This window comes from Temnothorax americanus, unplaced genomic scaffold (assembly GCF_048541705.1).
Source record: "Temnothorax americanus isolate GAGA-0224 unplaced genomic scaffold, ASM4854170v1 Scaffold107, whole genome shotgun sequence".
Classification (NCBI taxonomy): Eukaryota; Metazoa; Arthropoda; class Insecta; order Hymenoptera; family Formicidae; genus Temnothorax; species Temnothorax americanus.
The window spans coordinates 349547-364745 of NW_027509239.1; the positions used below are offsets into that span (position 1 = coordinate 349547).

The 15199-nt window shown below is 33.6% G+C and overlaps 1 protein-coding gene across 2 annotated transcripts in view; it reads right to left on the reverse strand.

Moving 5' to 3' along the window:
- The window catches only part of LOC143904413 (glycosyltransferase 25 family member), a 143384-nt gene that overhangs the window by 107519 nt on the left and 20666 nt on the right, over positions 1-15199 (reverse strand). For both annotated transcript variants that reach the window (XM_077419090.1, XM_077419098.1), the window contains exon 2: positions 5293-5521. In XM_077419090.1, coding sequence (XP_077275216.1) covers positions 5293-5521 — 229 coding nt within the window. The remainder of the gene's footprint in view (positions 1-5292; positions 5522-15199) is intronic.

Here is a 15199-nt window from a genome sequence, read left to right on the forward strand (position 1 = left end):
GTCTAGGTGTCCCAGGTTGCTGATGACGAGGTCCACATAATGCGCTTCATAGTTTTTGGTGTCTAGGTGTATTAATAACTTTAAATCTGAATGGGTGCGTTCAGCCGATACCCCGCTAGCCTAGCAATCGTGAGCAGTTGCTCGTTTTTGCTCGTTTCTTCTCTTTTTAATCCAGTAAGTCAAAAAAGAGGAAACGAGCGAAAACGAGCGACTGCTCACGATTGCTAGGCTAGCAAAGTATCGGCTGAACGCACCCAATGTAGGACACGTAGATATCGAATTCGAGGTATTAATACATGTAGACACCGAAAACTACGAAGCGCACTATGTGGACCTCGTCATCGGCAACTTGGAACACGTGGCCATCAAATTCAAGGTATTAATACACCTGGACACCGAAAACTATAGAGCGCGCTATGTGGACCTCGTCATCGGCAACCTGGGACACCTAAACATTGAATTCAAGCTTGATTCATAAAAATCGACTTAAAATTTCCCTAGCGGCAGAATTAAAATTATGTCATGACATAATAAAAATCGCTGAATTAAAATTATGTCTAGACATAATAAAAATTGGACAAAAATTATGTTTAGACATAATAAAAATTGGATGAATTAAAATTATGTCTGACGTAAAAATAATTATCAAAAATATCGATACCTGAAGATATCGGTACATATACAGTTGCGAACAACATTCAGTAAGACACGCAAATAAAAATAAATAAAGAATTTTACAGTTAACGACTTATTAACATTAATCATGCTTTATTGCGATTATGGTTTATGTTGAAATTGAAAAATATATACAAGGTGTACAACTAAAAGGGTTACAGATTATTATTTTTAAAAAACTGAGCAAAATATTAAATTGTTGTTTTCTTTAGAAATAATAGTCCGTAACACTTTTAGCTTTATACCTTGTATTATATACGGTTTATGAAATTATAAGATATATTGTTTATAAGATTAAGTTGCGTAACACTACAAAAAGGCGTGATATCCGTACAAAATTACCTTTTTAAAAAAAAGGTAAAATGAGCGCCATGTACACGCATAATAGTGTATATGTATTATGTTGTTACCCTGTTATGTTGTTACCTCGAAAAAAACAAAGTGGTAGTATTATACCTCCAAATAGCTTTATCCTGTACATACTGTTTATACAATGCGTAATATACTACAAAAAGGCGTGATATCCGCACAAAATTACCTTTTTTAAAAAAAGGTAAAAAAAGGCGCCAAGTACACGTATAGTAGTGTATATGTTGTTACCTAAAAAAAAAAGTGGTAGTATTATACCTCGAAAAAACCTAAGTAACAAGTGGTAGATCTTTATATCTCGAAAAATCTCAAAAAAATCTAAGCAGTAGTATTTTTATTTCCGAAAAATTATAACCCAAGTGATACACGTCACAAAATTATGTTACCTTATCAAAAAGAAGAGTCGCGCTTCAAGAGATCTATTACAATTACAAAAAAGAAATGATATCTTTTTAAGTTAGAGCGCCAATTACAGAGAGAACATGTATATTGCCTCAAAAAATAATTGTTGCACTACATTGAAAAATCTTTACATTGTGTCAATTAGAAAAGAATGTATAATAACAATATTATAAGATTAAAAAATTTTATTTAAATTTAACAAGGGAATACAAGATATTTAAATACAAAGTTATTTACATGTGTATTTTTTAATGGCCACAAAGAATTACAGAAGTAACAGTACAAAATAAAAATATTTTATTAAAATACATAAATTTTTCTTGTAAAAAAACTTGGCGCTGCTAGACCTCGAAATTTTAAATAAATAAATAAACTTATTCTATACTTAATTATAAGCCGCATTATCCGCCGTCCGCGTAGTCACGCACACCCATATCACTCACTCCCACATCCACGCTGATAATCATTTAATATTACTCCCATTGTATTCTTCTCTGAATTATTTTTATTTATTGTTGTTTTTATTTATTTAAAAGGTCTAGCAGCGCCAAGTTTTTTTACAAGAAAAATTTATGTATTTTAATAAAATATTTTTATTTTGTACTGTTACTTCTGTAATTCTTTGTGGCCATTAAAAAATACACATGTAAATAACTTTGTATTTAAATATCTTGTATTCCCTTGTTAAATTTAAATAAAATTTTTTAATCTTATAAAATTGTTATTATACATTATTTTCTAATTGACACAATGTAAAGATTTTTCAATGTAGTGCAACAATTATTTTTTGAGGCAATATACATGTTCTCTCTGTAATTGGCGCTCTAACTTAAAGAGATATCATTTCTTTTTTGTAATTGTAATAGATCACTTGAAGCGCGACTCTTCTTTTTGATAAGGTAACATAATTTTGTGACGTGTATCATTTGGGTTATAATTTTTCGGAAATATAATTAACCTTACTTAAATCCAACTAATCAGATAGGTTAACAGTTCGACCAATTCAGCAAATCGCAACGCAAACTCGGTAAAACATTTTTTATATAAAAACATATTTAAATATATATAATCATACAATATTATATAAAATATGTCGATACTATGTTTTTTCTCTTGTATAATCTCTGTTCGTATGTACAAGAAAAATAATATGAAAAAAGAATTAGAAAATAATTAAAAGAATAATTTTTGCATTGTTTTTTTATAACAAAAAATGAAGTCTGAAAAATTGTGAAAAATTTGCTCATATAAATCATATATAATCATATTTTATATACAATTATTACATTTATATATGATTATATATGATTATATATAGGCAAATAAATAAACAATGCAAAAACAATAAAAAAACAATGCAAAAATTATCTTTTTAATTCTTTTCTAATTCTCTTTCTTTTTATTTTTCTTGTACATATGATCAGAGATTATACATAAAAAAACATACATGGACACAAACTACGTTGTTGCTTGCGGCACAGTTTGTGCCAACAACGTCGAACTACGTCAACTGATAGTTGACGTAGCCCTACGTCTAGTTTCCTTCGCTGAATACTTTAACATGAAATAGTACTATATGGTTATCGATATCTGCGTATGCGCATTGCGGACGATTAGGCTTCACTACCTTCTCTCTCGCGCAATTAACGTTTCTCTCTCGCAGGATGTCGGACACAGACTCGACGTTCAATGCCTCTTCCATATATGTTCTATTCTAATAGACGTAGTTCTACGTGTTAATTGCGGCACAGTTGTTACTGTGCTTGTTTTTTTTTTGTTTTTTTGTTTTTTTTTGTTTTTTTTTTATTAAATCCATTCAACCATTCATTCATTCATCCATTCATCTATTTATCCATTCATCTATTCATTCATTCATCCATTCATCCATTCATTCATTTATTTATTAAATACATTCATCCATTCACACACACACACCCATTCATCCATTCATCCATTCATTCATTCATTTATTTATTTATTAAATTCATTCATCCATTCACCCATTTATTCATTAACCATTCATCCATTCATCCATTCATCCATTCAATCATTCATTTATTTATTTATTAAATACATTTAATAAATAAATGAATGAATGGATGGATGAATGAATGATAATTTATCCATTCATTCATCCATTCATCAATCCATTCATTTATTCATTCATTTATTTATTTATTAAATCCATTCAACCATTCATCCATTCATCCATTTATTCATTCATTTATTTATTTATGAAATTGCGAAAACCCATAGCTTACATCGAGAGATCTTTCAAAATCTATATAATAAAGTATATTTTTCTTTAATACTTTTCCAGAACAAACCCATATCGAAAAATTAACCACGAAAACATTTAGCTTACATCGAGAGAGAGAGAGCTTTCAAAAACTATATAATAAAGTATATTTTTCTTTAACACTTTTCGAGAAAAAGAAAACGTTGCATGAAAACGTTGCAAGAAAACGTTGCAGTCGTACCCGCATACCCCCCGAGAAAGACGTAGTTCTACGTCAAAAATTGTTTACCGGGAATAGATAATGGAGCTACGAATTCAAGTATTTAACACACAATACGCGATATTAGCCAGCCTCGATTCGAAGAGAAAAAATACGTAATACCTGGTGTATATTGTATACGAAGTACTGGACACAGAGATATACTAGAACCAACTGGAAATGTTTGGAATGGATTCCGATCAAAATTCAATTATTCCCTAGATTTCTATTGCTTTTTAGGGAAAACGGAATAATGTCAATTGGAATCCATTCGGAACAATTCCATAGAAGAAGAAACTCCATTGCTACAGTTTAAAAAATGCCGCTAAATGTAATAAGTTACCCGCATTCACCCTGAAATTTCAGGGTGGAAAATTTTCCTCCTGAGGTGCACCCGGGTGCAGTTTCCGAACGACTTCATCTCTGTCACACTAGTACAACCCGAAAATTTCCGAACAGCGTGAGCCTCGGCGGGTGCACCCGGGTGAAGTTTCCGAACACAGCCCTAACAGCACTATCACGTGACCAACAGACCGCAACAGATAGCTGACAGGTAATCGCCGCGCACGCCGCTACGACGAAAACCTTGTAGGTAAAAAAACAAAATGGCGGGAAACGCTGACTACTGCATATCTTACACTATTAATATCTCAACCTCCTAGCTATTATGCGCCACTTTTGTGGTTTTTCGCTAATTTTACCGATTCTTTAGAACAAAACGCCACTTTTTTGTGCCTCGATACCTTTGTCGTTATCAAGAGAGAATGTATTCAATTGTTTTGATCCGCAATATGATTTATCAAAGAAATGTTCGCGTTTCTTTTTTTTAGTCTCATTCCACGACCGAGCGTACAGCGTACAGCGTACATACATTCCGCATTCAATTCATTGTCAGCCGTAGTCAAAGGATTAAATTCGCTTCAGAAATTGCTCGCGAATCGGTAATGCAAATGGTTTATTTCCGAACAAATTTTTATTTTTTTTTTAATTATGTGAACTATTCCAAATTCCCGCCAAGAATTATTTCAAGTGCAAAGTCGATCAATCTCATATCAACTTATCGATATGTCTGTTATGTTACTAAATAAATTCTGTATTCTATAAATTCTGATTAACTTAATCAGTATAAATTAATGTATCAATACCTGTATTATTTTGTTAATATCCATACAATTATTAATTTTTTCTTTAACATATGGAAAAAGAAGATTGGGTACAATTAATAGGCACAACGCATGCATTGTATTAGTTAAAAATTCCACTTTTAAGCAATTTTGCTATTTGATCGATTAACTTAATTGGAGTTTGATCGAAGTCGTTCTAAGATAATAAAATAAAGTTAGCTCACCCAAATAAAATCCGTCCATATTTCTCTCGCATAATCGAGCGCCTGCTCACGCAGATCTATTACGTGTGCAAATCTGCGAGGCGACCAGTTGGCGATCGATTTCTCGTCCTCGAAACCCGTCGACGACGCATTTAAATCAACGTTCAGCGAATGATACATCTCCCTCCTCGTACTGATCCATTTATTCAATATCTTGATCGAATTGTCGACATTGTTGTCGCTGCGTATCCTGAAACGATTAAAATAAAACCTTCGAGTCTCAACTCGACTATTTCGCGAAAATCTTACGCGAAGCGTGTCCGTAAATAAATTACATTGACAAGTGAAAATACGAAGGGCATAATAAATAATGTAACACATTTTTTTCTCATTCAAGATTTGTTTTATTACAGTTTCAAATACATATTTTTCTCATAATTCTTTTGCTACAAAAACCTATTTTTCAACATAGTCTCCATTCAATTCTATGGCTTTACGCAACCTAAATCTGAGAACCTGTATGCCCTTGCAGTACCACTCTGCTGGTCTGCCTCTTAGCTACTTTCTTACTTCGGCTATGACTTCCTTGTCATTGCCATATATCTTTCTACGGATTGCATTTTTCAGAGAACCAAAAAGGTAAAAGTCAAAAAGTGCAAAATCCGGATTGTAGGGTAAACTGCCCTGATTTAAAAAATCGATAGGAAACGATAGAAAACAATTGCATCGTTTTTAATCGAAGTTATGAATTGGAAGTTAAAAAAATCATTAAATAAGAGCAACACGCCGTATATGTCCTATATTTTTGAAATTGATTAAACACGCATTTAATAAATACGAACTTAATCAACACGTATTTAATCAATTTAAAAAATAGGAGACATAATTCTATATTATAATCTTTCGTTACATATTTTTTCTATAATACACGAAAAGATGTTTAATGAAAGATTGGGTTACAACGATTATATCGCCAGAAATACAAAGTCACAGTAATTATTTTGTCATGTTGGCAAATCTTTAATCAACGATTAAGTTAATCGGAGTTTGGTCAAAGTGGCCCTTAGCTTTATGTAGGTGGGGGAGGTGCTCCGACGCAGACGGAGCATCTCTTCCGCATAAAAAAACTAATCTAACTCCAAGCCTATTTCTAAAAACTTAAAATTAAAATTTGGTCAAAATAGGCTTAAAGTTAGATTAGTTTTTTCATGCCTCTCTCCCCGCTTACATTAATTTTCCTTATAATTTTCCTTTCTTTATAATTTTAATTTTTTTAAATCATATCGCCTCACATTGCAGCTGCATTAATAGCGTTCACAACGCATTATGGAATTTTCACATTGTCAGAACGCGTTATGAGCGTTTTTGAAAGGGCCATGACAAACTTCGCTTTGTGGCCAAAAGCCAAAACGCGTTGTGGAATGTTTTTTTCGCTCACTGAGCAATTTCGATGTTTGGGCGTAACATATATATGTTTATATAAACTTGTTTGTTTATTTTGACCTAGAAAATATTTCCCTAAAATAGTGCCGTGTAATTCTGAAACACCCTGTACACACAGACACACACACACACACACGCACGCACGCACGCACGCACGCACGCACGCACGCACGCACGCACGCACGCACGCACGCACGCACGCACGCACGCACGCACACGCACACGCACACGCACACGCACACACACACGCACACGCACACACACACGCACACGCACACGCACACGCACACGCACACGCCACGCACACGCACACGCACACGCACACGCACACGCACATATCGTCAAGAACATGGCCCTGAGTAAAGACTTCCGCACAATGAAAAATATAAGAAACGAGGAATAGATATTATATAGCGATTAGAAATAAGAAATCAGGAATAAAGCTGGTGTAGCATTAATACACGGCTTCTGATAGGTTACAAATATATTGCTTGTGTTATTCCCTGTTTCTGTTGTTTGTGTTTTTCATCCTACATCCAGGTTTATTCCTGATTCTTTAGTCCTAATCGCTAATATCTTAATTGTTTTTTATATTTTTCATGGCCCCAAAAGATCAGTCTTCATGACCTTCAAACATACACAAAGTTTCATCAAAATAACCCAAGTAGTTTTCAAAATTTTTGGAAATAACGAAATTTTTCCTTCAACTTTGACACCTTGTATATACATATTTTTAAAACTAAGTCGCTTCGGACATATGGTCATAAGAAGTTTTTGTCTTGAATTTGAGGAATTGTCTTGATTGTGAGGATTTACCTGCTCTTAAAATATTTTAGAGTACTTGACTATCAACCTGTATAGTAAATCACTGATCGAATAAAAAAATAAAAATAGATAAATGTTTAATTTATACATTAATTTCTTATTAGCAAGAGAAAAAATCGTCTCACAGATTTTAGATTTTATTTTAATAGAATTGTACTTTTCTTCACACATTCTTACTAAAATTGCTATATAGAAGATTTTATTACGAAAAGAAAGGTATCCTATTGAGGTATATCAAAAACCCTATATTATTACATTGAAATCCAACTATTCATTCTCACTAGTAATCTCGTTAAATATAAAAACTTGCACATTGCTTCCTCATCGTTTTTAAGTGTACAAGTAGAAACTTGCACATTGCTTCCTCATAGTTTTTGAATGTGCAAGTAGAAACTTGTACATTGTTTCCTCATAGTTTTTAAGTGTGCAAGTAAAAACTTGCACATTGCTTCCTTATAGTTTTTAAGTGTGCAAGTAGAAACCTGCACATTCCTTCCTCTATGAGGAAGCCTGTTTTTTATGCATAATCATTAGTAGATATTTATTAATTTGGCTTCCTCATAGAGGAAGCAATGTGCAGGTTTCTACTTGCACACTTAAAAATTATAAGGAAGCAATGTGCAAGTTTCTACTTGCACATTTAAAAACTATGAGGAAGCAATGTGCAAGTTTCTACTTGCACACTTAACACTATGAAGAAGCAATGTGCAAATTTCTACTTGCACACTTTTTTTATGGTTAGAGTATCATTAAAGACACTTACACATTTTTTAAGCAAAAATCGGTAACTCTCATCGATTCTCGCAAAATTCAAAACAACCTTCTTTCAATAATACTCTATATAAAATTACATGTACATCTTATACACTTTTTAAGCAGAAATCGGTAATCCCTTCACCGATCTTCGCGAAATTCAAAACAACCTTCCTTTAATGATACATTCTATATATAAGATTACATGTATAACTTGTACACTTTTCAGGCAAAAATCGGTAACCCCTTCACCAATCATTGCCAAATTTAACACCAACCAACTTATAATGATACTCTATTCATAAAAAAAAATTAAGCTCGATTGCGGAAATTAGGGCAATCATATAGATTTTTTTAGATAAAAATCGGTAACCCCTTCATTATTAGTAATTTTTATTAATCTATATATATAAAGGAAGATGTCCTGACTGACTCACTCACTCACTCACTCACTCATCAACACCCAGCCCAAACCCCTGAACCGAATTTTTACCAAAAGTATATGAAATAGGGGTAGAATTTTCCGGGGAGTGCCACTATGTGTATAGTTTTTTGTTACCGATTTTCTGTAAACCGGTTTTTCTAATTTTTTTAATTTTTCGAGAAATAATTCACCGAATTTTAAAGAATTGTAGATCAAACAGGGGTAGAATTTTCCGGGGAGTGCTATAAAGTGTATAATTTTTCGTTACCGATCTTTTTGGGAACCGGTATTCGACATGTTTTCATTTTTTCGGGAAATAATTGACCGAATTTCAAAGAAATAAATATGAAACAGGAGTAGAATTTCCCGGGGAGTGTCATAATGTGTATAGTTTTTTGTTACCGATTTTCTGGAAACCGGTTTTTTTAATTTTTTTAATTTTTGGAAAATAATTGACCAAATCTCAAAAAATTGTATATGAAACAGGGGTAGAATTTTCCGGGGAATGTTATAAAGTGTATAATTTTTCGTTACCAATCTTTGGGGAAATCGGTATCAGAAAATTCTCCAATTTTTCGGAAATTAATTGACCGAATCTCAAACAATTGTATATGAAGTAGAGGTAGAATTTTCTGGGGAGTGCTATAAAGGGTATTATTTTTCGTTACCGATCTTTTTGCAAACCGGTTACGAAATTTTTCTAATTTCTTGGGAAATAATTAAATCTTAAAGAATTACATATATGAAATAAAGGTAGAATTTCCCCGGGATTGCTATAAAGTATACAATTTTTCGTTACCGATTTTTTTGGGAACCGGTTACAAATTTTTTCCAATTTTTCGGGAATTAATTGAACAAATCTTCAAAAATTATATATGAAATAAAAGTCGTGTCAAAATTGTTTTAATTTTTGGAAGATAAGTTTAATTTTTTATTAATGGATAATTTTTCATTAATAAATTGATTTTTTTGAAACCAGTTACGAAGTTTTTCCAATTTTTCTAAAAGGGTTTCCGATTTCTGTTTAAAAAAAATGTACGCGATTATTCTAATTTCCTCAAATTTTGAGATATTAGCTGAATTTTTAATTTTTCGTTACTTTCTTAAAAACAATGCCCAAATTTTTCGGGGTGGCAAAGACGTGTATAATTTTTCATATTCAATTTTTTGAAAACCGGTTTTAAAATTTTCTAATTTTTTGAGAATGGTTACGATGAGTTTATAGAAAAATTGCTAATAATAAAAGGGTTTCCGATTTCTGTTCCAATTTCCGTAAATTTTGAGCTAACAAGCTGAATTTTTTTTATGGATAATTTTTATAGATAATTTTTCGTTATCGATTTTTGTGGAAACCGGTTACAAAATTTTTCAAATTTTTCGGGAGTTAATTGATCAAATTTTAAAGAATTGTATATAAAGGTAGAATTTCCTGGGGTTTGCTATAAAGTGTATAATTTCTCGTTACCGATCTTTTTGGAAACCGGTTACGAAATTTTTTCAACTTTTCGGGAATTAAAAAAAAATTCGAAGATGTGTAGGTTAAAGTTTGAGGAGAAAAAATATCAAAGATGCTCCTAATTAATGAGTGAGTTTGGGGAGAGGAAAATAGATTTTGAGCCCGCGCAAAACGCGGGCGAAAAATCTAGTTCTATTATATTCTTCAGTTTTTTCTACCCTATCTATACTAATATATAAAATCCTTACGGGTGGTGTATGTTTGTACGTTATTAACTTAAAAACTATTGGACCGAATATTTACCACAAGTTATATAAAATAGGGGTAGAATTTTCCGGGGAGTGCTATAGAGTGTGTAGTTTTTCGTTACCAATTTTCTGGAAACCGATTTTTTAAATTCTTACTAGTAGTAAATTAAAAAAATTAAAAAAATTGGTTTCCAGAAAATAGATAACGAAAAACTATACACTCTATAGCATTCCCCGGACAATTCTACCCTTTTATATACTTGTAGTAAAAATTCGGTCCAATAGTTTTTAAGTTAATAAAGTAAGGAGAAGGAGAGGAAGAGGGAAAGGGTGGAAAGGAGGGAGAGAGGGAGGGAGGGAGAGAGGGAGGGAAGGAGGGAGGAAGGGAGAGAGGGAGGGAGGGAGAGAGGGAGGGAGGATTGATTGATTGATTAATATAATTTATTATGCCCAAGCAAAGGCTAAAGGGCAAACAGTAATATAACAGTTACAATAATAATATAGTGATTACAATGCTAAAGCAGTTACAACAATATAGCAGTTACAAGATGTTAAAGACAGAAGTTGATGTGAGTTTGATAGAAGTACAGTACTGTAATTACAAAGCATGTGCATGCTCTCTCTCATAAAGCGAGCAACCAATGATCCAGTATACAAACAATTGATAGGATGTTGAGTATGACGCAATAAAATATAACCAATTTCAATAATATACACTATAAAATTAAGAACTAACGCAACTTAATAAGTATAATAAAAATAAAATAAGATAAGAAGCAAGTAATACTAACCAAACTAAACAGTGTATATAGGACTAAGAACTAAGGCGCATCGCTATCTACAAACTAATAACAAGGTAAGAAAGCGCTAGAAGCTCTATACCAAAAACTGAAAACTGATGTTATCCAATTTCATGTGCAAGCAAGTCGATATGTCCACAAAGGGAATTAGCGTTATATTGAGCAATACGGATAAGAAAATTTACATGTTGTATTATGCCGAACGATATACAAGCTTAGCAAGATCAGTATCGGAATCAATATGGATAACAGGTTCACCATCGGAATATTTAACGCATATCTGGCCGTTCCTTACCCAGACATACCTATACGATCTCTCCTTAGCGATACTCTTAGCCCGTTGTAATATGTCATAAGTGCTCTTGGATAACAACTCATTGACGTAAATGTTACGATCTGAGTTACCACCGCATACGTCTTTCCATTTGAGTACACCCATTGTCCGCTTTTTAGAAATAACAATATCGCGAACGGCACTCGAAGCCAAAGTGACAATGATCGAGCTAGAAGATGCAGCAACTGTGGAAGTCGTTGACAGCGCTTTCTTAACAGCTCTAACGCCGAGAATATGGCATGGCAAGTTCGGAACGTCCAATGCCTCTAGCACATTTTTGGCAAGCTCAGATGGAGCAACAGACAACGGTCGATGGTAAACCTGAAATGATTAACTCATTTCCACCATGGGATCCCTGAAATGACTGAGCAGATTTCAAGTCTTGGATTTCACAAATAAGTATCGCATTATCTTGCACCAATTTGCTAGGCGCTGACTATTCTGTGCGACAGTGTCAGCAAGACAATTTAAGTGACTAAGTTTATCGCTTAGTTTTTTGTTAGTTCGTTGCTGACTGTCAATAAAAGCAGAAAGCTTCGCATCAGATTTTTTCATCTGCTCAATCAATCCACGCAAAAGATCATTGGTAGAGTCATGTATAGTGTCATGCATAGTGTCATGCGTAGTGGAATGCATACGTGCACCGCCAAGCAAGGCATCAACAATGTTAGATACTTTAGTAAATGGCATATTTAATAATTGTAATTTTGAACAACAAGCACTTCCGGACTTCGTACCAACGTAAGCTTTGACACAACCCGGATGAAATGCTCTATGACACTCAGCACATGAAGAGGATTTACCAGCAATCTGCTTTGTACACCTAGCACACGCGCGCTGCATGTGTTATCTACAATCGCTCAATCACTTGAAAGAAGTAGAGTTCCGTAGTATCGATCAGCAATCAGAGTGATCCATATAGATCATAAAAGATGTCGCAAAAATCAACCCGAGCAGCCAATCAGCAGTCACTTAGATAGCACGTGTCCAGAAAATAGCATGTAGATAGAGAAGGTCGGCAACAATGGGCGCATGCGCAGCTGAGATCCACGTCTTCCACAGGAACAGCCAAGAATTAGGTTAGAACATGCAGTGATATTTGCCACAGAAATGCTTTTAATTAGGTAGCAAGCACCAGAGAGATAATGATAGCACGTGACAAGCAACAAAAAACCTGTTAATATCTGCAACAAAATGGCCCGAAGGCAGCTTACGGCAGAAAACAGATTCACTTGAAGCAGGAGCAAAGAGAATAGACAAGCAATGATACTCACAGAGAGAGAGAGAGAGAGAGAGAGAGAGAGAGAGAGGGAGAGGGAGAGGGAGAGGGAGAGGGAGAGGAAGAGGGAGAGGGAGAGGGAGAGGGAGAGAAAGAGGAAGAGAGAGAGGGAGAGAGAGGGGAGAGAGAGAGAGAGAGAGAGAGAGAGAGAGAGAGAGAGAGACTATTTGCGTGTCTTATTACATATGTCCTCCGGGGCGAAACCCGGGTAACTAGCTAGTTTCATATATAATTTGTTAAGATTTGGTTGATTAGTTCTGGAGTTATAAAAATTTCGGTAAATTTGGCACATACACACACATACATACGGACATTTTTTTAATGCGATATTTCGACGTTTTAGAACATAAGGAACACATTGGCATCGAAAACTAAAAAAATAATTGTTTTTTTGGTCTTTTCTACCCCTATTTCATATATAATTCATTAACATTTGGTCGATTATTTCCTAGTTTTATAAGCGATCTATATACGATGTTTATGAAAACAAAGCTTCCTCTATGAGGAAGCAAAAATGGGCCTGCTTTTCTACACTCTATATATCCTTAATAAACAAACATTTTTGCTAATTGTGAGACAATTTTTTATCTTTTGCTAATAAGGAATCAATGTGTAAATCAAACATTTACCTATTTTTATAACTATAAACGGTTAGTAATTTATTATACATTTTTTTCTCAAACAATCGCTGATTTCTCATATTAAAATTCAAAATAACTTGATATGATGGAGCAATTTTGAGCAGCGGCATTGTTTTTTGTGACCGAAAATCTATAAAAGACACCTTCTCTGATTAGACCCCGCACACATCTTATAGAAAAATGGCCATCCGTCGAATTTGCTGAAAATGTAGTATGATGTAATTCGTGACGTCCTGATCAAAAGTTCGAATAGGACCAAGGTATAAAAATAGACAGTTTCCGAGATTACAGAGGGTCAAAAGTAAATAATAGTGCAATATTCGAATATTCTATCTTTTGAGCATATCCGTGTGTGAGTAGTGCTGTTGTGTGCATATAATATGTGCGATTCTGCATATGTGTGTGTATTTGTGTGGAGCGTAACCTGGTGTGATAATATCCCGAGAAAAAAAGATTATATAATTATATATAATTATATATAAATATATATGATTATATATATGTGACTAGCTGGTTACCCAGGCTTCGCCCCGGAGGACATATGTAGTAAAACACGGAAATAATCTCTCTCTCCCTCTCTCTCTCTCTCCCCCACCCCTCTTTTTCTCTCTCTCTCTCTCTTTCTCTCTCTTTTTCCCTCTCTTCCTCTCTCCCTCTATCCCTTTACTCCTCTCTCCCTCTCCCTCCCTCTCTCTCTCTCTCCCTCTCCCCCTCTTTCTTCCCTCCCTGTTTTTATATACAATTTATTGAGATTTAGTCATTTGGAACCGGTTTCCAAAAAGATTGTTAACAAAAAATAGTACACTTTATAGCACTTTCCGGAAAATTTTGTCTTTATTTCATGTATAATTCTTTAAGATTCAATCATCAATTATTTCCCAAAAAATTGAAAAAATTAAAAAAACTGGTTTCCAAAAAAATCGGTAACAAAAACTGTATACATCATAGCGTTCCCCGTAAAATTCTACCCCTACTTCATATATAATTCTTTGCGATTCGGTCAATTAATTCCCAAAAAATTGAAAAAATTTCTGATACCTATTTCCAAAAAAATTGGTAACGAAAAATTATACACATCATGGCAATCCCCGAAAAATTCTACCCTCACTTCATATACAATTCTTCGAGATTCGGTTAATTATTTCCTGAAACATTGAAAGAATTAGAAAAAACGGTTTTCAAAAAATCGGTAACAAAAAATTATTCACATATTTAAAATTTGAAAGATTTGAAGGAAAAAAACAATTAAATTTTCTTTATAATGTGGACAATTCTTTAAAATTTGGTCAATTATTTCCCGAAAAATTGGAAAAATTTCGGATACCGGTTCTCAAAAAAATTGGTAACACAAAACTATACAGTTTATAGCACTTCCCGGGAAATTCTACCCCTGTTTTATATACTATTCTTTAAGATTCAGTCAATTATTTCCCGAAAAATTGAAAAAATTTCAGACCGGTTCCCAAGAAAATTGGTAACGAAAAACTATACACTCTATAGCACTCCCCGGAAAATTCTACCCCTGATTCATATACAATTCTTTAAAATTCAATCAATTTTCCGAAAAATTGGGGAAATTTCGGATACCGATTTCCAAAAAGATCGGTAATAAAAAAACACACTCTATAACACTCCCCGGAAAATTCTACCCCTACTTCATATACAATACTTTCAAAACCAGTCGAATAGTTTAAGAGTGCATAAAGGACATACATACATACATAC